The 22,990-nt window shown below is 38.1% G+C and overlaps 1 protein-coding gene across 40 annotated transcripts in view; it reads right to left on the reverse strand.

Annotated features, from left to right (window-relative positions):
- PTPRD (protein tyrosine phosphatase receptor type D) overlaps positions 1 to 22,990 on the reverse strand; it is a 1,703,394-nt gene that overhangs the window by 95,077 nt on the left and 1,585,327 nt on the right. For 20 of the 40 annotated variants that reach the window (XM_048850700.2, XM_048850704.2, XM_048850702.2 and 17 more), the window contains 4 exons: positions 19,018 to 19,032; positions 15,399 to 15,511; positions 7,946 to 8,065; positions 5,778 to 5,875 (listed from right to left, as the gene is read on the reverse strand). In XM_048850700.2, coding sequence (XP_048706657.1) covers positions 5,778 to 5,875; positions 7,946 to 8,065; positions 15,399 to 15,511; positions 19,018 to 19,032 — 346 coding nt within the window. Of the gene's footprint in view, positions 1 to 5,777; positions 5,876 to 6,386; positions 6,429 to 7,945; positions 8,066 to 15,398; positions 15,512 to 19,017; positions 19,033 to 22,990 lie in introns of all 40 variants that reach the window. The other 20 variants (XM_048850727.2, XM_048850725.2, XM_048850722.2 and 17 more) reach the window with 7 other exon arrangements.

Below are 22,990 nucleotides of genomic sequence, written 5' to 3' on the forward strand. Positions count from 1 at the left end.
ACATAAATGATGTGCAAGTGTAATGTGGAAATATAACACTTTGCTACAGGGCAACTGAAATATGATACCAATTTAACAGGTAAAATACAGTAAAAAATTACAATTGTGTGAGGTAGAAATGAACTTTCTGGTGAGGAAAACAAAATACACAACCTCACCCTTCCAAAAAGCCCCTAAAACCAAACTAACAAAACACCAGACAACTAAATTAGAAGATTATTAACTCTTATGACACTTAGAAACTTGTCCTCCCTTGAAAAACAGGAACAGGCAGGGGAAAGTTATATGAAAGGAAGTGTAGCTTTAGGAGTCCTAGATGTCTACCTCATATTTCCCTCAGAGAGATGGGACAGGTAGAACTGTAAAGTGGGCAGTCAGCAGTATTATGCACAGCATAAACAGAAGTGAGACTAGGACTCCACGTGTTTCTGACTTGGAACTTGGCCCTGTGCCAAGGTTGGGGGGGGTCATTGAGAAGCTTTATGCTCGGCCAAAGGGAGGAACACTGGGAGGCAGGGACTAGTTGGGACTGCTGGGAGAAGCCAATCCGTCTCCTCTCCTGGCCTCTGTTCCCAATGGATTCCTCAGGCCAGGAACCAGCAGGAAGGCGGGTGGATCACATTAGGAAGTGCATCTGCTACCAGGGATACGTCAGCATGAAGACAAATGGGAAATAGCTTTCTTCTAGCTGTTGGTGGGGACAAAAGGGTAGCGGAGCTCTTGTCTACCAGAGGAGGAAGGAGAAGCAAACCAGGAGGCAGAAGTCCTGCTGCAGGTGAGGAGACATTGACAGGGACTAGAGACCAATGTAACTAGCTGCAGTTCTGCACTAAAAGACACTATAACTCTACTAATTAAAAGGGCGGGGGGGGATGGGGGGCTGGAAATGCAGATGAATACACTAGGGGAGCATTGACAGAGGAACATGGAATAATGTGGAGTTCTGAATACTGGGGAAGTTCATTAATCAAGCTGAAAATGATACTGTAAGCTTGAAATCCCACATTAAAGTAAGACAATCTAAAAGGTATGGTATATTGACTAATAAAACACTTTGCCAAAGACTGGCTAAAGCCCATAGGTTTTCACACCTTGTCTAAGATATGTTTTTTTTCTCCACATACTCCTCCTTACCCAGCCAAAAAACAGAAGTGTCTGCAGTGTAGGTCCCTCTCCCAGATGTTTTATCTTATCAAGAGATTCTCTTATCATGAAGCTGGTTCTCTTTAGGCCTGCCACTGCTCCTGTCACCGGCCTCTAGATTGAGTTCAAACACAGAAACATAGAACTGGAAGGGACCTCGAGAGATCATCTAGTCCAATCCCCTGCACTCATGGCAGGACTAAGTATTATGTAGACCATTCCTGACAGGTGTTTATCTAACCTACTCTTAAAAATCTCCAATGATGGAGATTCCACAGCCTTCCTAGGCAATTTACTCCAGTGCTTAATCACCCTGACAGGAAGTTTTTCCTAATGTCCAACCTAAACTGCTCCTGCTGCAATTTAAGACCATTGCTTCTTGTCCTAGCCATAGAGGTTAAAGAGAACAATTTTTCTCCTTTCTCCTTCCAAAAACCCTTTTATGTATCTGAAAACTGTTATCATGTCCCCCCCTCAGTCTTCTCCTCTCCAGACTAAAGAAACCCAAATTTTTCTATCTTCCTTCACAGGTCATTTAATCATTTTTGTTGCTCTTCTCTGGACTTTCTCCAATTTGTCCACAACTTTCCTGAAATCTAGCACCCAGAACTGGACACAATACTCCGGTTGAGGCCTACTCAGGGCGGAGCAGAGTGGAAGAATTACTTCTCGTGTCTTGATTAAAACAGCCCTGCTAATACATCTGAGAATGATGTTTGCTTTTTTTGCAACAGTGTTACACTATTCACTCATATTTAACTTGTGATCTACTATGACTCCACTTGTGATCTACTATCCTCCAAAGCAACTCCTCCCAGTTTGCTATTGTCTGCAAACTTTATAAATGTACTTTCTATGCCATTATCTAAATCATTTACATCTTTGACTCTAATACTTTCCTTGTGTCTGATAGCAGAGAAGTACTGTGGATTAAAGAGGGCCAAGAGACAGCTGGAACAAAGTAGGAGGCTGATCTCTGGACTTAGCAGAAGCTGAAAAGGAAGTAGGGAGAAGAACTCACAAAAAAGGGATGGAAAAGGAAATGAAAGAGTAGCTGAGAAGGAGAAAGTAATAAGGATCCTACCAGGAGCAGGTGTCTTTGGATATGGGATATGAGGTACAAGTAATGCACAGATAATTAGAGGGATGTAGCTGAAGCTGGCTGGGTGGGCAAACTTATCTAAAACGTTATTCTTATCCAAATGAAGCTCAACCTTAAAGAAGTTCCACTGCACTTCAAAGTCCTGTGAGGAGCTGATGATCAGGAAGATGTGATTTTTTATTGAATCAGTTCATCAATCCCTGCTCATATGAAGCTCTGTGTCTTCTTGGTTTAATTCAGGTTAGAAGAACTTCTTCAATAAAATTTTAAGAATTTTCACAAACTAAAAGGAAAAACAAATCATGGAATCTTAGTGAAAGCAGAGCAGTGCCAAAAAATCTACACTGATCATGGAACTGCTTGGGAAAAGTAAAATCACATTTGCATTGTTTTTCAAAACTGGAAATAACTATCAGGGGTTTTGTTTGTTCTCAAGAAAACTAAAGGTAACTTACTCAGGCAATAATTTGTTACTTTGCTCTTTCTCTAAGAAGACCAGATGGCTCATTAGAATGACACTAGGATATAGCACCTTTCACTTAATGCATCAGCAGTTTGAGGCTAGCTTGAATTGATATTGACTGAAGTGTTAATATTTGTTCAGTTCCCCAAGTAAAACTGGCTGGGGGTCTTACCCACACTTTCTAGTCTACATTACAAAATTCAGTTGCACTAATTAATACCCTTGTCTCAACAAAAGAGAGATCACGGATTGGGTGGACATAGAGAAAGATCTTAAAAGGCAATCTCTGTAGATTAGGATCGAGGCACATTAGGGGCGTAATGAGTGGGAAGCCTGACTTCACTACTGCAGCTCACGTTTAAATGCTGATTTTATAACTGCTCAATGCCTACTCTTCTTTGCTAGAATGTTAAACAGAGAACTGGTGAGAAACACAGAACAGTATGAAGCTGTAGGAGAGGCAGCTGTTGATATCTGACAGAAGTGATATAAGAATGAAAAATAATCCAGGGCACTGGCTGTAACTGGCTAAGGTAACATGCATTCTAGGTACTTTTACTGACTTAAAGAACATACAAATATGAAACAGCAAGGCTGTTAAATTACATTCAATCTTATACTTCAATGTATCATCTCTGCAAAATACTAAAGACATGTTGGTAAATTAATGCCTGGACTGTGTACTTTAATACACATTGTACCAAAAAATGTGAATTGCTATAGCGTTAGTTATAAAAAACCAGCGTTGCCAACACAGTTGTTTCTGAGAAGCTATAACATTTTCTTATACTTAGAATAGGAAATAATTGTGGAATCTGTTAGCAAATGTTGACTTTTTATGTTGAACACTAACTTTCTGATTAAAAACCTGGAATTATGTTAAGCCAAAATCCAAATTCCTTACTCAGCTAGAACTTTCACTTGCTTCAGGATCTGGCCCATTGTCTGAATAGAACTGAAACAAATCTTACAAGATGGCATGACTGTCTTCACCAAGGCAACACACAAAATCCAATGCCCAGATGTTGGAGTGCAGACGATCCACACACAGGTTAAAGCTCACCTCTGCATCTCCTTGATCCCCCTATAGCCTTTGTACAGGGATGGTCTTCCTGTGCCAAGTTAGAACAGCCTGAGGGTATTTTTTACTTGGGGGTTGAATTATTTTATTCACAGTGAAGTTACAGTGGGTTCGCAGCTAAAAGTGCTGAGTATTTGTACAGGGAATAGTGGTAGTTTCAAACAGCTCAATTTTCTAGAGATTCAAAATATTTTCTTATATCTAGTACACTTCACTGCTTGATTTCAAGACTTACATTGTGAGACTCTGTACTCAGGTGAATTGAAATAGAAAGTCACAATGAGACACATATTTCAGAATTTACTCTATACAAAGACATTTTATTGTGAGTTTTTAGCAGGTGTTTCTGAATGAGGAAGAAAATGATTGCCAAGTTTAGGATACTAAATGACAGATAAAATATCTGCTTTCACTCTTTTTATACTAGTCTCCAAAATCAAGAACATTATAGTTTCATACAGTACAATAAAAAATTACTCCTGATTTTGGTGACTGTGGCATTAAATAGCAACCTTGAGATACTGTTCAAACAAACTTATTTTTGTGGATCATAGAGGCTGTATTTTCTCTTGACGGTAACAAGATTATTTTTCAGAGTAGTCTTTAGGTAGTTTTTAACAGTGTATCATCAGATGAAAAGCAAGTTCTGTACTGTAATAGTAAATGTTCAGTAACTGTTTAAACCTTTCCTGCCCAAGTTATTTAAATACATTGGGTATTTATATGTTCCAACCTTTGCAGTTAGCTTTAAAGTGATGTTAACAAGGAAAAAATAATTATGCAAAAGGTTATACACAAAAGCTCTTTATAAAATAAAATTAATAAATGGTGCTTTCAGCCTGTCCTCTCATAAACAAGCAATTCACTCCACAGAAAATGAAATGTTAGCTTGTACAAGCTTGTAAAGGTCTGCCTCAGTGCTATGTTACTCTCGAGAGCATCAATGCTTAATCTGTGGTGCCTGGACACTAAAGAAATAGGTGCATTACAAATTATATCAATTATGAGATATCTGAGATTTGATAAGAATAGTTATTTATATAGCACCCAAGTATCCTAGGTGTATGACAGCTAACTAGCTGGGTAGTAATGGTTTCTTCATTATCATTATGGTCTACCATGTCATGGCATTCTAAAGGAGTTTTAAACCATTGACTATTGACGTGACAGACTGTAAAGGGAGCACTACAAAGACTATTCAGAGAGTCCTTAATTCATGGATCACTGATAAGACACTCCATAACCACACTAAAGGAGCACTCCTGATCTGATGGACACAATAGACCATAATAGCTTTGAAGGAGCAGTTATAGTTTATTGCATTTAACGGATGTTATCGAAGTCCCTTCATCCACAAATTATTGATGAGAAAGGTCATTACTGTCTGCAGCGTCTATTCATGTCTCCACGGATTATTGACATGATGGCCCATAATTGGTTTCTCAGTTCCTGCTGCATTCCATCATACTATTACAGCCCATAATTTATGGATTATTGACAGGTCAGAAGATAATGGCTTGGAGTTGCTATATGCTCAGTCATGACTTCACGCAATTACAGAATATTTAGTCCATGCAACATTGACACAATGGACCATAACTCCTCCTTTGGAGCTGGTATTGGATCTGTCTTGCCAATGTGTGCCATGAAGGATCCTTATCCATAAGAATTCGGAAAGGAACTCAGGAGCTCTTACCTACAGTCAACGGGAGTTTGTGTATTCAAAATAGCCCAAGCATTGTATCATTTGTACACTACTTGGTGCATGTACTATTAAAGTATGTATGACAAACATTCTTATGAAAAGGTATCTCCTATGAGCAAAGTAGCCACCTCACTACATCAGTCATTTTAACAAAGGCGCCTGCCCCATTATGGCTCTAATGGTATGTAAAACTGAAATCATCCAGGGGTATAATTATCACTAATGAGGCCAGAAAAGAGGAAACCAGGGATAATATTAAGAATAGTAAGAATGAGAATATTACCTCATATTCTTGTGAGAACTTCAAATTGTCATTGGCTTTCAATCTTTCAATGTGATCTGCAAGTTCCAAGATAGGTATTGGAGGATGGCTAGCCATACCTGTTGAAAGAGAGAGAAGGAAAATAGAATTTAAAATAAATCAAAGAGACTGCATCATTCTAAAATTTAGAGAATACAGTAGTTAGAATGGCTAGAAATATGCAAGTAGTAAAGATGTTGTATGTGAAAGAAGCAGGCAGATAGTTTGGTTACTCAAAGCAGGACATGCTCTGGAGAGATGAGCTCTGAAGCCAAATAAAAAAAAGTCACCAAGCATATTCCCAAAGCTAACATTCCTAGTGTAAAAGAAAGTGTTATTTTGCCATGAGTCAATGAGGTTAGCTAGGCAAGGAAAAATGAGACAGTTAGACCTGATGTTGACTTCTGCTTTGAGTAATGACTCTTAATGTCATTTCAAACTCCTTCTCCTGCACTGTATGAAATGGAAACTGTGTTGAATTAGATGATGAAAGGTGAGCTGAGAAAATAGACACTGAAAGAGGCCTAAAGGGGAAAGAATAGTATTTTGACAGAAAACAAAGTGACTTATGCATAATCAAGGAAAACTAACTTGGAGAATGAAGGTTACCAGGGTAACCGGAGACACCTGAACCTGCAAAGGAAATGGTATAAAATAAAATAAAATAAAATAAAAAATCCCAAATTAATGAATAAAATAAAAATAAAAATGAAATGGATAGCTTGATAGTTAGAAAGGACTAATAACAATGTTTCAAGGACTGAAGGACGGACTATACATTCTGACTAAATCAGATCAGGAATACTTTAAGATAGCTTTAATATTTTATGAAGGTTAGAGATGACTGACATTCACATGCAACTATGGATGACTAGAGTAACATGCATCACTGCTTATAGACAACAGTCACTAAAGACAAGATTGGACATCAGACAACTAGAGCTTCAAAAATGTTTTCACTAGTAGCAGATTGTAGAGACAGGGGTTGTACAATTCAGCTGGAAACACGTATCTGGCTGCACTAGTACCTTAAAATGATCGTACCCCCAAACCCCATTATCAACCCCCAAAAGTACCTACAATCTACTTCAGGTGTAAACATCTTTGTCTATTGATGAAGATACAGAACGAAAGAGAAAGTGAAAGAGAGATAGGAAAAAAAGATGGGGATAGGGAGGAGAAGAAAGGAGGAAAGGGGAGAGAAAAAAGGCAGAAAGAGATGTGGGGCCAACTAGCACAGCCTGCCAGCTGAAGATTTGCCAGCCTACTCCTTGTGGCCATTTTTTTCCAGACAATTAGTTTTGATGACCTGTCCCCAAATGGTTTGCATTTATTTCTTCAGGTTTACTTTTACCAGGCCTAGAACAAAATACTGTATATAACCACTTGCAGGGAGAAACCACAGCTGGCTAGAAAATTTAAACTAGTGAACCCCAGGATCTGTTGAAATTACAAAAGAAAACAATGATGACTACAGGGGGCTCAAAGTGGAAGCCATGTTGTACAATTCAGTTTGTTTTGTCACCATGAATCTCAGGAGTGTTCTGTGGGATACCTAACTTGCATTTGCTACCGCACCGCTCAATGACCATGGGATTATGATATGGTCACGTCATTAAATGATTGTGCGGTATTTCAGTCACCAATTAATAAACTTCAGTACATAGGAAGGACCAGCAGCACTGATCCTAATCATTTGAGCCTTGTACATTACACAGAAATGCTGCATTCATTTAGTCAAATGTTACCTGCACAATAATTCTGCCACTATGAGGTTTTTTTATAGATAGTATGACATGCTGCCAGTCAACTGAACATGTTATTAAACGGGAGTATTCAGGAATATTGGGGATATTTCTTGGAAGTTACAGGTACAAAATTAGTAGCCAAAACTCTATTTATCTATATCAGTTCTGGAGTCTCCCATTTTCTCAGTTGTCAAATTAAGGGCTATGTTACATTCATTTTTGAAAGGGTGGGTGACATTTTTCTAATTAAACTGATTTGATCCAGATCAAGCACCCCAATGAAAAGTATGGGAGTGAAAAGGCACAAGAAAATTCTAGACTTATCCAGAAATGGAGGTGGACTGATGTACATCTAAAACAGTGCTTGAACAAAGAAAATAATAGAGACAAAGATGTTTAGACCTTTTCGAGCGAATCGTGGGAGAGAGTTATTATCATATAAGGACTGAGTGGTAGTTTGGCTAGAGAGGGAGGACACAGAGCCAATCAGGGAAGCGTAGGGGACTGAATTACTGCTCAAAGCTGTAAAAAGTAAAGCCAATTGGAAACGGGAAACAAATTAGTAACAGTAGTAGAAGGCCATCATAAACAATCAATCATACACACGCACACACATGTACAATTCTGACATGCACAAAACCATTGTCTGGAAACCATACTCAGAAGAAAATATCCAGAGGTCCAATCTCTCTACTGTAAACAAGAAGGTGGGTTGTCTTTGTTAATTAGTGAACCTGCCCTTTTCAACAGCACCATGAACTTGGATCTCAATACTTAGCTCAGTGGGAAGGGTATTTAGTCATTTTAAAGAGTCAGAAATTGTGGATACATTATTAGGCTATTTGATTAATCAAATCATAGTTAGTCCTTTTTTAACTGGTCTTATTTATAACCATCATTAGAGAGGTACCCATTAGCACTTTTAAAGTTGAGCACCTACTGCCATTTAAATTTCTCACCATACATTTCTAAGGGGTGATTTTGTAGTAAACATTTGGTGCAGAGTGAAACTTGGCATAAAACTTTTCTAAGCAGGAAACTTACAGATAATTTTTAAAATTAATTGGCTGGCTCTTATTTGAGCATAAACCCCTTCTGCCAGGACTCATTTTATGATCCTATAATTGAACAATAGTTAAAATTCTTTAACTATTATTTTACAGTCAGCTTATAAAGTAAAGTAACAGCATTTGGTAGGGCTATTATTTTTAAAGACACAACAGACACAATACTGAGGTGGCAAATAATTACTTTTTCATTTTTGAAGGGCTTTTGCTATGTACTCATTCTATGCATCCGTATTATACTCTTATTATACCGTACTCTTGTTGATATGCATCCACAATTCTTAAAGAGATACTATGGTATATGCTACAGGTGCATATTAAGGCCTTTATTCTGACCCTGGTGCATGTGAGAGGCTCCTATTGAGGTCAACGTGGGTTGTGTGCACCTAGGGCAGAACTTGACTCTCAGAACACTACACAAAATGTAGCTGATCAGACTTATTTTTATGGCTCTACAATACAGAATGCATACTTTTGCTGATACACATTCATATCATTCCACATATGCTATGAACATATATTAAAACTAATAGACAAAATGCAACTACATCTGAACAGGCCCTCTGACATGCTTCGTAGGTCAAAAAGAACAACATGCCAATGACATGCTTTGCTTTGCTTTTTTATTCAAATGAAAAAAAAAAGATAAGAAATTAAAGCACACAAAAATGTTAAAATAACATTAAAGACCTGACCCAAATCAATGAAGACAATATCATGCAAAGTTACACCTGAATTTCCATCCATAACCAGCCCTTGTGCCTATGTACTGCGGAAGATTACAAAAAGTGACTGATTTTATACTGCACAATAGTGTCCCCCCAAAAGAATTAAACAAGAGCTTGTGGTTCCAATAATACGTGGAAATATCTTCTGCTTGTCTTCTTGTAAATGTACCACTAATTCAGAAGAACATGATATACTATATGGGCTACAATACTTAGGCACAATAGGGAGAGTAAGGGCAAAATTCACCACAGTGCAGAGCGCAGGTGAAAGGACCTCTGCATCAATCACTTAATCCACACTTAAATCCTGATCCCACTGAAGTCAGTGGAGATTTTGACCTTGACTGCAATGGGGCTAGCATTTCACCCTTAATGTGGAATGTAACCGGGCACCTGGCCTTATGTAGGTCTCTGCATTGTGGTGAATTTTACTATAAATGAGTAAGAAATACAAAAGGAGCCTTTCATTTGTTATTTTCTTGCTTTTGTGTATTTATGAGACAGAATATCAAGGTGTTTTTGTGGCTTTAATATCATTAGGGAATACACATTTGGTTTGAAACTTGCTCAAGATGTGAATGCAGCTCCATGTTTACAAGCCCCTCATAAATAAACAATAAATTAGAGATTACATAGAACACTGAGCTGTTATAACACACAATAGTTGCTTTTAAAAAACAGACATATTGGAAATCTGACATATAATCTTTACACAAAAACCTTTATTAAATTAATTATATTGCAGGCCCACATCAAACTAATAATCTGTGATAATTAAAGACACATTTATTGCAATATGTATTTGATATAATACCATAGAAAAACAAAAAAATTCATAAGGAGACTTTTCTATCAACAGAAGAACCAACAAAAATGGCACTTTCTCCTGTCAAAAACTTTTAAAAACACAAATGCAAAACTTGTGTACAGCATGTGCAACAGATTAAAGGCCCAACAATACTGGTCTGGGATCAATGGGAATTTGGCTTCCATCAGAACTCCAGGAGGGTATGCTTAGTATAGCGGATACTGGAATTACTTGTATTCTTTATTAACAGTCACTACAATGAAAATAAACTTGACGGAGTAGGTTCAGCGATTGTCTACGTGGAGAAATTAAACAGAATAGCTATTTCAAAGTATTCCAGTAGCTGTTCCACAATAGCTCCTTGTGTGGACACTCTATTCTGGACTAAAATAAACTCTATTCCAGAATAATTAGTGTACTCCCAAAGCGGAGCAATGATTCTGGAATTAAAGTGACTTTCATTTTGGAAAAGGGTGTCCAAATGCAAGCTATTCTGGTCAGTGTCCCTAAGTAGATAAGCCTGTATTCTCCCTTTAGTGTTGACATAACTCTCATGAATATGAATAGGAATTGCATGTATACAATGAGAAGATAGCCCTGCTAACTTGCAAGTCAGATGTATAAATCCAAACATCAACTTTTCCCCTTGTGTTTAATTTGCTATTTTCCAGCTGACCTATTTTATTTTGTTTTGCTTCATCTTGGAAACAGACTAGTGCAGCTTCCTTAAATAACTCTCCCCACAAGTATATGGTGAAGAATTACTTTCATAAATATGAGTAAATCTTTGAATTCAAAGCTGTTATAATTTTATTTATTTTCCTTGAATTTCAAGCATCTTTTTATTTAACTTATGTGCTATAATGAGATAATTGTTTAATTGGTGTCCAATTACACAAATTATTTATGAGTGTGACACATTTTGTACTTAAATGAAAAACAAAAAGTGACTTGTCAGGAATAAATCAATCCTGTTCCTCAGCTGACAAGCAGATTGGAGTCTTTTTCTGAGTCTTGGGTCTCAGAACATTTCAAACAATTTCAAATCAGTCACTTTACTCTGCGTATGTCAGAGCTTCTCCTTCCTGTAGATTTCATTTGATGAAATCTTTTGTGAAGAGGTAATTATTGTTCCTACCCTCACCCCCCACCAGTGTTTGTCCATGTGGCTTAGTGACCTATAACATTTTCTTTCAAGGTTAATGATTTTAATGCCATATTTTCTAGTAAACTTGCTGTATAGCAAGACTATGGCTCTCCTTCACCCCTGCCCCTCCACCTTTAGAAAATGATAGACTTATAAACTGAAATCCCTTATGCTGTTGGGAGATTGGGCATTTTCATATTGACTCAAAGAAAACTTGGCACAGATGTGACCCACTTGCTGGCATATGGGCCTATCTAACAAATGTACATTTGTATGGAAAGCACATATGGAGACAGGATCTTCTTCTCAGATGTAGAACTGTGGGCTATTCCCTTATGTTAAGACACAGTGCCAAATTTATCCATGGTGTAACTGCTTGTTGCAATGGAGTGAAGCCAGAGATGAATCTGATCCTCTGTTCAGAATAAAATAAGAATTATCCTAACACCACTATTCTTTATTGGTAAAACATGAAGGAAAGTGATAGGAAAGTAAAAGCTTTATTGTTCTGGCAATTCTGAATTTAGATTCATATGGTGTCTTTATATTGTTTTAGTATTTTCATCACCAGTTCAACTTGATCATTAATAAAATAAGAAAGCCTTGATGTTGAACTAGAAGATAAAATACTATCCACAATCCACATAGTTTCTTTCAAATGGATATTTTAAACCAGATACATTAAAGGGGCTTTTACTCATATGGTATGCAATTCAAATGCATTTTAATCCAATAGGGTGAAACCTTTACATTCACATCCCACTTGACCCTCCCTTAGACAAAATAAATTTGTGGTTTAAGATTAAAAATAATTTTTTTTTGGCAAACTTGTGTCTTGGGCATCTGACAAGTGGTTGTTTTTGAGTCTTTCAAACAGTCAAAGCATCTGTCACCCATTACCCTTTATCAAGGTTTGTTATTATTATGAATACAGGGGATTCCGATACACACTCCATTATCATCTTCCAGTGGAAGCATATCTACTAAATTTCTATTTTGACAGGCATGTGTCTGCCCCTTAAACACTGGAGGTTTTTAATGATGCTCTGCCTCACGTTGTCTAATTTATTTTAGCTCTCTGCCCCCATTACTAGCCATATTAAAGAAGAGATTAGTGATCTAAACATTTCAATTTAAGTTCAAATTGTCTCCTGCATTGCCCCACAGTATCAGTTCATTGGGAAACAAAATTACTATTTTTGATGGTACTCTTTCAGTGGCAGAGATTTTGTATTCATCTATGTCTGGAAAGCACCCAACACACAGTGGGTGCTCCAACAATCTAAATAAATAAAACCCCTCTTCGCAGCCTCTACCCTCCTGGAGTCTTATTGTCCTGGTGCATACTGACTGCTAAAACATGTTCAACACTGTGTCATTTAATAGAATTGTTGGTAACTGTGTTCAGACAGGATAAAATTGTATAGTGTAGACAAGACATTTGTATGAGGGCGATTGTAAATGCATCAATAAAATACACACAACACAATCCTCCACCCCACACACTACTGCCCTTTTTCTTAAGGTAAAAATGTGGAAGGGAAAAAAATGTGGTTCCCATGAACATAGGGCCTCTTTTTATTTTTTCTTGCTGGCTTTGTGTTGGATTAGAATTTAAAAGTGTGTTGTTAATAGGTTGCTAGCCCATGCCACAATGCCTACACTTCTATTATTATCTATGCTAGCTAGATTAAAGCTAGCACAGGTATGCCTACCTATGCTATAATTGCTCCTTCACTTGCTGTGCACACATATCCTTATGGTGAAATCATAGCTCCATTAAAGCCAATGGGAATTAAACAAGAGCTTATGCATCCACATGGGAATAGTGCCACTGACTTCAGCAGGGCCAGGATCTCACCCTTAGAATATGTTAGTGACACCTTCTAACATGCTTTTAAATCCTGGACAAGACAAACTGCCAAGCGCAGAAACTGTCTCTTTTGCTTCTTGTTTGTATGGTGCTTAACACAATGGGCTCCTGATCCTGGATTGCGGGTCCATGGTGCTACCACAATAGAAATAATAATAATTTCATTTGCAAGCCACAAGTGTCTGAAAATCAGACTTTCATTTTACAAAAAGGGTTTGTTGCCAATAATAATATCAATGAATTGCGGCTTCACAGCCAAGTTCACTGAAAACTATCTCACACCAACAGCTGTTGCAAAGAAAGGTCCAAATTCACACACCTCCAGTTCTTTCCAGAGCAATGAAGTAAAACTATAGTGTCTACAAGAGCTAATGTACAGCATTAAATTCTAATATTATTAAGCACGAGCAGCCTCTTCCCTACTTTATTTTAAAATATGACAAAAAATGAACATAAATGCAAGGATACAGCTGCAAATTTAAATACACAAAAGTAAAAAAAAAAAAAAACTGTATGAAGTAATATTAAATCATCCACACTGCCCGTTATGCCTATGGGAGCTATGAATTTGGCAATCTGTTTTAGAACATACATGATTGGACTTAATCTGTAAGAACCACAACTTTTTCTTTTTTTGACTTTTGTTCATTTGTATACAAAATCTGGCCTTTGCATTAACTGTTTTTTGAATGTAGTAAAGATGATGGATAAATCACAAAGTGTTAATAAGTCATAGGTCAGAACTAAGACTTCAGTTAACTCTTTTGAGATAAATTGTGTGCGCGTATTGTGTGGTTTAGTAAATCTCTGAGAATCTCTATTTGATTTCCTAATTTTATGCATTTAAATGCATAAAAGTACATTAAAAAAGTGGCTATATAGTTCCTCCCCTTCCACAGTTACCAGAGAGGACTAAGACGTGTTGTAGCAGGAAGCTTAATAAACGTAGGATCTTGGTCAGGGAGTTCACTAGTAGCTGCTGAAGGCATGATTTTGTGTTCATGTCTCACACTACAGAATTTATAGTGCTAGCACTGATTTTTGTACACTATTATGGGTAAATCAATCAGAATTAAGCTTGGGGCTTCATTTAAATCATACTGTGATTAAAAAAAAGTCTACGAAATCATATCACCATCAAATTAAGAAAATTCCAAAGACAAAATATCAACCCATTCATATAAGGGTGATAAAAATTCCAATGCCACTCACATTATTTTCTTCTTATCCTGTCCTTGGCTGTCAAAGTTACTCCCATTAAGAAAACAAGATTAAACATACTAAAAAGAGGAAAGTATATGTAAAGCAGGTTTAAAAATATTCTGCAACATGCCATTCCTATATCTCAGGAATAGTTATATATTAATATACCTTTTTGACCTCACACACTGCTCCTGTTTTAGAAGACAAGAGTATTTTTCCAGCGAACCGTGCCTTTTTATTTTGCACATCCGCAAGGTTCATGGCCCGGACACTTAAAAGACTGCAGTGTTGTGCACAGTGAATATGAGAAGTATGCACGATTCCTATAAGCAATACCCTTCACCATTAAAGGGTTCTCACCGTTTTAGTAAACCAGTTTTAGTAAACCAGTGTCCTGAAAGGGACACTGTCAACTGGAAATCTAGTCAATTAAAAAAAAATAGCTAAAAGTAGTTTCAGGGAAAACACCTGCTCCAGAGACTTGCAGCCAATTTTTGTTCTCTTACAGTTACATTTTCCTATGTTAAAAATTGTTTTCCTCTTCTCTGTTGCCATGTGAAAGACACATACAAAAACAAGGGAAACTGACTACCTGACTCTGCAGTGGAAAGAGGGAATATTCGTACACAAAGTATTGTCAAATGCACACAATTAATAAATTGGGGGAAAATAATTTCCCAGCCCCCTATCTTTTTTAGTATTCTTCACTGTTACTTGTAACAAGAGTATGTAAATCATTTCTAGGAAAAAATGAGCTTAAGTTGATAGAGTTTCCATTAGTGGAATGACTTATTTATGTTCAATAGGGTATTTTTCTTAAACTGCAGAAGTTAGAAGAAATTATTCACAAAACTATTAGTAAGACATACACTGCAAAATCTCATCATCAATCAATATAAAGAACTTGGTAAAAACTAAAGAATTCAACATTTAACAACGCAGTTCTCTAGTAGCAATGCTGTTTAAAGAAATATTGTTGAAAACCTTGAATGGTCACAGCGCTGTAAATGGGGGCATTCTGTGTCTTACCTGGAGTTTGAAAGTTAAGGCGTCGCAGCTCCACTGGATCTGTGGGATGATGAGAAGGAATTTCCTTGCTGTTGGGTATGCTGCTTTTTCTAGAGTCGGATTCAGCCCTCTTCCTGCAAGGATAAAATAAACACAAACACCCATAAGATCCTAAGTGTTAACTACACAAATATACTTGTCTGACCTATTTGATCATTTGATCCTGCTTCTTTTTAAGAGTATTCACTACCCAAAGCATAAGATAAAACAATTGTGTATATCATGGTGGTTAAGGCAGCTACAATTTACATTGTTAAAGGAAATTTAAACAGGAAAACATTGGGTTGGAGTAATTGCCTTCAGCAGTAGCCTGATCCTCTAGTTCATCATTCAAGGGACTAGAATAATTAACCGTTACAGGCTATAAATGGGAAACTTCAGGAAATTCACTTTGTCTCTGTCTTAAAAGCTAGCTACCTACCAGTTTTATTAAATATATTTGTTTAAATTTTTGTTATGTAATTTTGAATAACGTATGAAGATGCTATATTTGCTCTCATCATGTTTTAATATACACAGCTCTGTACTGTTTTATTTATGAATAGTTTTTATTCATTAGGCACTTCCAAGGTTGCTGATAACAATACACTGTTACTTTCACTTTCTAGGAAGTAAGAGCTCAGGTCTCAATATTTCAGCTTTGTAATAGGGTGAGTCACAGAACACCCATGGCCCCAATCCTTTCCATGGTCACAGAGCCCATATTCAATTTAGGTGCTTCTGATCAAATTAGGCATAGGGTTTTCAAAAAAATGCCTAAGGGAGTTAGGTACCTAACTGCCATTGACTTTCAATGGAATTTTGGTGCTCTCCATAAATGCAATGGGAAGAAGAGACAGAAAAAGCCCTGTAGGTCCCTTTTGTCTCAGAAATGTGGCATCTTTGTGCTTTCTAGCTCTTATGGGTCTCCTGTCAGAATGGGCTCCTAGTGTCTGTGAGTTCCATTCTCTGAGGCCAGCCAATGAGAACTGTATTAGCTTCCAGGATACCTATTGATTTGCATTTTCATTCAATTTTTTTTTTTGAGAAGAAGTGAGGATGAAGGTGGCAAAAAGTTAAATTTCAAGAAAGAGAGGAGAGGTAGCTGTAAGAATTATTACAGCTACACTTCTCTCAAGTGTCCTGCATTTTATTTGACATCACACTCTTGGGCCATTTTCCTGATTAAGTTTTGCTGTGGTGGTGCTAAAACCTGTATGAACCTGCTCTGCTCCCTCTTAAAACAGTTTAAAGTCACTTCTTCTCTGTCCAGGTATTATAGGCAGAGCAGTGAGTGGTAACATTGATTAGGACATGATGTGATGGGAAAGAGAAGAGTGATAAGGTAGGAGGGAATCCTATCAATTTTAGCTATGGACTGTGGTTACCTCTATTGTGGATGACAGTGGGCAATTTCTTTTGCTTTTTTTTAATATTGAAGATACACAACTCGTTCAGCAAGACAAAATTTCCCCTCTGGTTGCCTTTATGTGCTGTGTAAATTATGTCTTAATCCCACAAGCTCTTGAAGCATGGAACCTCTGTTAACTTCAGTGGAAGTTAAATACACAGAAGACTTCCAGGATCAGATTGTGAAAATCAAATAATTCCAGAGTTTTGATGCAAGACTCTTGAATTTATACTCCAGATAAACCCGCAATATGGCTCCTCCTCCCTTCAGTGAGGGTACAGAAACTAGTTTTTTTAAATTGTTTTGAGAAGGATGAAGAAGGGATTCCTTCAGTCTACCCCTCATTCTTCAATGTCACTCCCCTAAGCCACAAAGGCAACAGGTGTGGCAATCCTGGGGAGTCTTTGTTCACTCTGGACCCACAACTTTGTTGATAACAAAGAGTCACTTGAAAGGAATGTGCTTTCTCTAGGTGTTGACTGTATTATCCCCAATTAATCCTAGCTCCTGCCAACCCACAGAGCCTGGAACTCCCTGCATGAGCATATACTGCACTGCCACTGGAAAGTTGTGCCCCCTTCAAGGTGATTTATCCAAAACCTTGTAATCTGGTACCTGAGTCCTAAATGGTTTGTTTTGCCACTCATTTGTCCTTCTGCTTGTCAAGCTGGCTGGGTATTAAAATGCTCTGTATGTACTACAAGCCCCACAGAATTGATTGAGCCCCAGTTAGACTCCCACAGACCTAAAGAAAGGTAAAACTGGTCGGGAAACAGTTCATGTGAATAGACGTCTAGGACCGTTCAGGAACCAGTCTTCTTAAATTGTCAGGTTCAACCAAACAGACCACAGATCGGTGTCACAGATAAAATTATAAAGTCAGATTCTGCCATCCTTAGTCATACTGGGAGAAAAGCTGGTGCAAGTGAAGTCCATGGACATTTTGCCAGAATGTCATCCACTAGTAGTATCTCCCTCAGTGAGTAGCCCCAATGAAATCTCTTTCAACTTTATGAAATAAAAAGCTGCACAGGGACCCACACTCTTGAACATTTTGCTTCAAGAAATCAATGGGTCTATTTACAAGTTGGTACTAGTCAGCATAGTTCAGAGGCCAGGGTGATGTGTGCCATTCTAAACTCCTGGATTGATGGACAATAAGCATGGGTGTCAAAATTGAGGCCCTAGGAATTAATGTAAAAGGTCTCAAACTCCACAAGTTCTACACCTTTTATTTATTTAATAAAGTATTTGGTGACCATCAGTGCATCATTTAGGTGACATCCAAAATTTAAAACAACAAGTGCTATGCAACGCTTTCAGTGGGCAGACACAGAACATTCTACCCTATAACCACCCCAATATATGCTTCCAGAAGAGCTCCATTGCTGCCAGGCCCTCACTTCTAGTATTTTTAGACATGCAGTTTCTACATATAGCTCTGCTAGGGCATATCAACTCTGACCTGCACAACCGCCATTTCTATATTAAAAAGCGCTATCGTATCCTACAATCGCCTCAAATGTTAGAGTAAACATAAATAGCCTCAGATGCTACAGTAACTCTAAAACTGCAGCGTTTGAGGCACTTACTGTAGAACGATGTACTTTGTTTTAATTAGAGTTATTCTAATTTTGTCTCTCTCCAGACCAGAGAATGCAATAGTAATTGTATCAGATTGCGTTGGTTCAAAAGGATTTATGATGCCGAGAACTACCCTCTAAGGACTAGGATGAGATCATCGATTTATTTTACTTGTGACCTACTGCAAGCCAGGATTGCATCCAGGTTGTTAAAAGTGCATTAACCCATTATAATACATAATTTCCCAATTCTTCTGAAGCTCCATTTTGAGACGTGAACACCATTTTAAACTTGACCAAAGAACTCTCATAAATTGATTTGTACTATCACCTGAAATTGTAACTGAGGAAAATATAAGATTAAAAAAAAAGTTTTTTTTAGTTAAAAGACAAAACACTGCTATAAGTGCCTCATGTCTTTTCAGTGTTGTAAACACTATAAAATATCTAGAGCACTATCAGGCTGTCTTTATATTTTATATGTATCTGTCCAAGATAAGATAGACTGACAGAAATGCTGTTTTAAATCATCATCATGATAAACTGTCTGTATTTTTTCTTTTTTCTTTTTTGGTGTAAATGGAGGGCAATTGTTCTCACTTCTCACCTGTCAGGTTTACTGCTCCATTTTAATGCAGCAAAGAAGGGAAAAAAGGTTAAATGTTAGTTGGCCAATGGCAAGAAGAGTAACCATGACAACAGGAGATTCAAGAAATAGTGTTTTACAATGAGGATACATAACTTACATAAATTACGAAATGACAGCTCATCAAAACATTTAATGCCTTCTAATCATGGAATAAATGGAGGACACAAGGTTAAGTTCAAAGAGTCTTTTGCTGCTGAAGAAAACATTTTTGTATTAATATCACATTCCCTTTTGGTCATCATCTACAAAATGATGCCACAATCAATTACATCCCAGGAGGTTGCAGATGCTAGATATATTTCTGAATTTTACTTACAAGCTCGAGAAAAGACTTTCATCTAACCTGGTTACAGGGAAGTTTAGTGTAACACATTTTTTTTTCATTAAAAAAAGGCTAAATGGATGAGATTTTCTTATAGAGTAACTAAGACTTGCCCTACCTTACAAAAGATTTTTATCCGGTTTTACGCAACTAGGCAATAAAATGTCAGAAATTATCTTTAAAAGATCTCTTGACAAGTAAGGTAATCCTAAATCTTTCTCCAATAAAATATTAAATACTCTTTTCTGCTTTAAAAGAAATAGCTCATCTTAGATCTATAGAGCATGATCTATAAAAATGGGTGGAACTAGAAAAAGACTTTATTAGTTGCTATCAACAGGTCACATAATTGAAACTATTCCCAAATACCAAAAATATAGTGTGTCATCATGATAATGTGGGGAGCTACAAAGATTTTATTGCTTGGAAGCTGCAATGACCCTATTACTTACAATGGGTACTAAAATCTTTATAGTGCCCTGCAACATCACAGATCTTTTTCTTTCTTTCTTTTTTTTTCTTTTTTAGAGTCCCTCCATTTTTTCCCTAGAAGTATGTTATTTACTATGGCTCAAATCTGGAGCTCCTTGCTAAGTTTTTATTCAGTCCTTACTTGTTCTGGCAAAACTCCACTGGGTTCAAAAGGATTTAAGTTAACATTCCAAGCCTCTGAGCAGATTCACACAGCTGCCATTTAAACAAAAAATCAACCCGCCAAAGAAATGTTTCTTTCTGTCTCCTAAAAATGGAATGCCTCCCATTAAAACTGATTAAAGCCAGTTCCAGGATGAGCAATATCCAGCCTTGCAACCACGATGGGTTTAAAGTTAGGTATCTCGTGAGCTTTCAGAAACAAAGAAAACAGACATAGGAATTTAACACCGGTGAAAATTGATCTTTCAGCGGGATACATAATTTCTTTCTAGCCCTGGAAATCCTGAGATGTTGGGTAATTTTTAGAGATTTCTAACATTTATTAATTAACATTTTCCTCTCCCTCCAAAACATGTGCTATTAAATTCATAAGGCCAAATTTACAAGTGAATTTAAGGGCTAACTTGTAGCTTTAACAAGTGCCCTGCATATGAGGCAGCACATTGTTGCATTGCCCCAAGAACACCCTGGGTGATAAGCTGTGACTCTCAGAGTTGCAGTCTGCCCATCAGTTAGCCTTCTGTCAGTTAGCCTTCTGCTCTGAGGGAGACATACTTTGTACCAGCCCTACCCTGATGCAATGTTTATCCTCCAGTGCTCTGGCAGAGCTATGCTGCTTGGTGCATTGCTGGAGGCAAAGCCAAGACTCTACCCATTCTCTGTCCATCTGCACAGGATTGGGAGCGTGAAGGACGCCTCCCCCCCCCCCCCCTCACTTATGTGGGTAGTTGGCTCACTGATGTAAGGGCATGCCTTATGCTCCTGTACTGCCCTGTGTTGTTGCACAAGACGGGCTGTGGTATGGCTATGAAAGAGTGCAAGGAGAGTTTAAAGTTGTAAAATGTACCCCTTCCACCCATACATGTATGTTTGATCAATTTAGTTCCCCCTGGATTCCCTTACATTAATTGCTGAAATTCACACTGAATTTAACAGTGAATTTAACAACTGGGGGGGGGGGGAAGTGTGACCAAAAGGGGCTTAATGGACACAAAATATAGCCAATGGTGAATAAGAGAATCTAAGATGATGCAACCACACACAGAGGCCAAATAAAATAGACTAGTATGATTTTTATTTTCATGTAGTCATGTTAATTAAATATATAGAATTATTTGGTAATTTTGGATATAGTTCTGATTTCCTCTGCGTATATATTACTTGCTTCTCTTTTGTCTGAATCAACAAAAAACAGTTTTCTTGATGGCAAGACTATAGCAAGAAAAGCAAGGGGGAAAAAAGAGTTTTGTCCAGTTAATTCACTTAGACTACCAAATCCTAAAGAGAGGAACGTCTGTTCAGAACGTTTAAGGAACCTTTCTCAGCATGATTCTCTCCCTTTATTAAGGGTGTGGAGTGAGTACCATTGCTTCTATTATCACATCGTAATTCAGCTGAGTTTACAACCAATTTAAGACAAAAAACTCTTACTTCTATACTGAGTACCTCAATCAGTTTTAGCCCTGGTCTACACTATGAGTTTAGGTTGAATTTAGCGGTGTTAGATCTATTTAACCCTGCACCCATCCACACAACAAAGCCATTTTTGTTGACTTAATGGGCTCTTAAAATAGATTTCTGTACTCCCCCTGACGAGGGGATTAGTGCTGAAATCGACATCACCAGGTTGAATTTAAGGTTGTGTGGATGCAATTCGACGGTACTGGCCTCCGGGAGCTATCCCAGAATGCTCCACTGTGACCGCTCTGGACAGCACTCTCAACTCAGATGCACTAGCCAGGTACATAGGAAAAGAACAGGGAACTTTTGAATTTCATTTCCTCTTTGGCCAGCGTGGTGAGGTCATCAGCAGAGGTGACCATGCAGAGCTCATCAGAACAGGTGACCATGCAGTCCCAGAATCGCAAAAGAGCTCCAGCATGGACCGAGCGGGAGGTACTGGATCTGATCGCTGTATGGGGAGATGAATCCGTGCTATCAGAACTCTGTTCCAATAGGCGAAATGCTAAAATATTTGAAAAAATTTCCAAGAGCATGAAGGACAGAGGCTATAACAGGGACCCGCAACAGTGCAGCATGAAACTTAAGGAGCTCAGGCAAGTCTATCAAAAATCCAAAGAGGCAAACAGCTGCTCTGGGTCAGACTCCCAGACATGCTGCTTCTATGATGAGCTGCATGCAATTCTAGGTGGTGCCCCTACCACTACCCTACCCTGTACATGGACTCCTGCAAGGGGGGAGTCTCACGCAACAGGGATGAGGATTTGGGGGATGAGGAAGATGATGATGATGAGGATGAAACCGTTCTCCCCGACAGCCAGGAACTATTTATCACCCTGGAGCCAATACCCTCCCAACCCACCCAAGGTGGCTCCCGGACCTTGAAGGCGAAGAAGGCACCTCTAGTGAGTGTACCTTTGTAAATATAATACATGGTTTAAAAACAAGCGTGTTTAATGATTAATTTGCCCTGAAGACTTGGGATGCATTCACAGCATCTCAATGAAGCTCTCCTGGAGGTACTTCCAAAGCCTTTGCAAAAGGTTTCTGGGAGGGCAGCCTTATTCTATCCTCCATGGTAGGACACTTTACCATGCCAGACCAGTAGCACGTAGTCTGGAATCATTGCATAACAAAGCATGGCAGCATATGGTCCCAGAGTTTGCTCAAGCAACATTCAAGCAACATCCGTTCTTTATCTCTCTGTTATCCTCAGGAGACTGATACCATTCATGGTCATACATGGTTGAAATAGGGGAATTTTATTAAGGGGACATTCAGAGGTGGCTGGGCTGTTTGCCTGTGGCTGAAAAGAAATCATCCCCTCTGTTAGCCATGCGGTGGGTGGACGGGTGAAGCGATTATCCCAGAGAATTGTGTGTGTGTGTGGGGGGGGGAGGGGCGCGACGGCAACCTTGCACCGAAAGCACATGTGCTATGTAATGTTAACAGCTTGGTTCACCATGAAAGAGTCTATCCATTGTTCTCTACAAT

The sequence above is a fragment of the Caretta caretta genome, chromosome 5, assembly GCF_965140235.1.
Source record: "Caretta caretta isolate rCarCar2 chromosome 5, rCarCar1.hap1, whole genome shotgun sequence".
Taxonomy (NCBI): Eukaryota; Metazoa; Chordata; order Testudines; family Cheloniidae; genus Caretta; species Caretta caretta.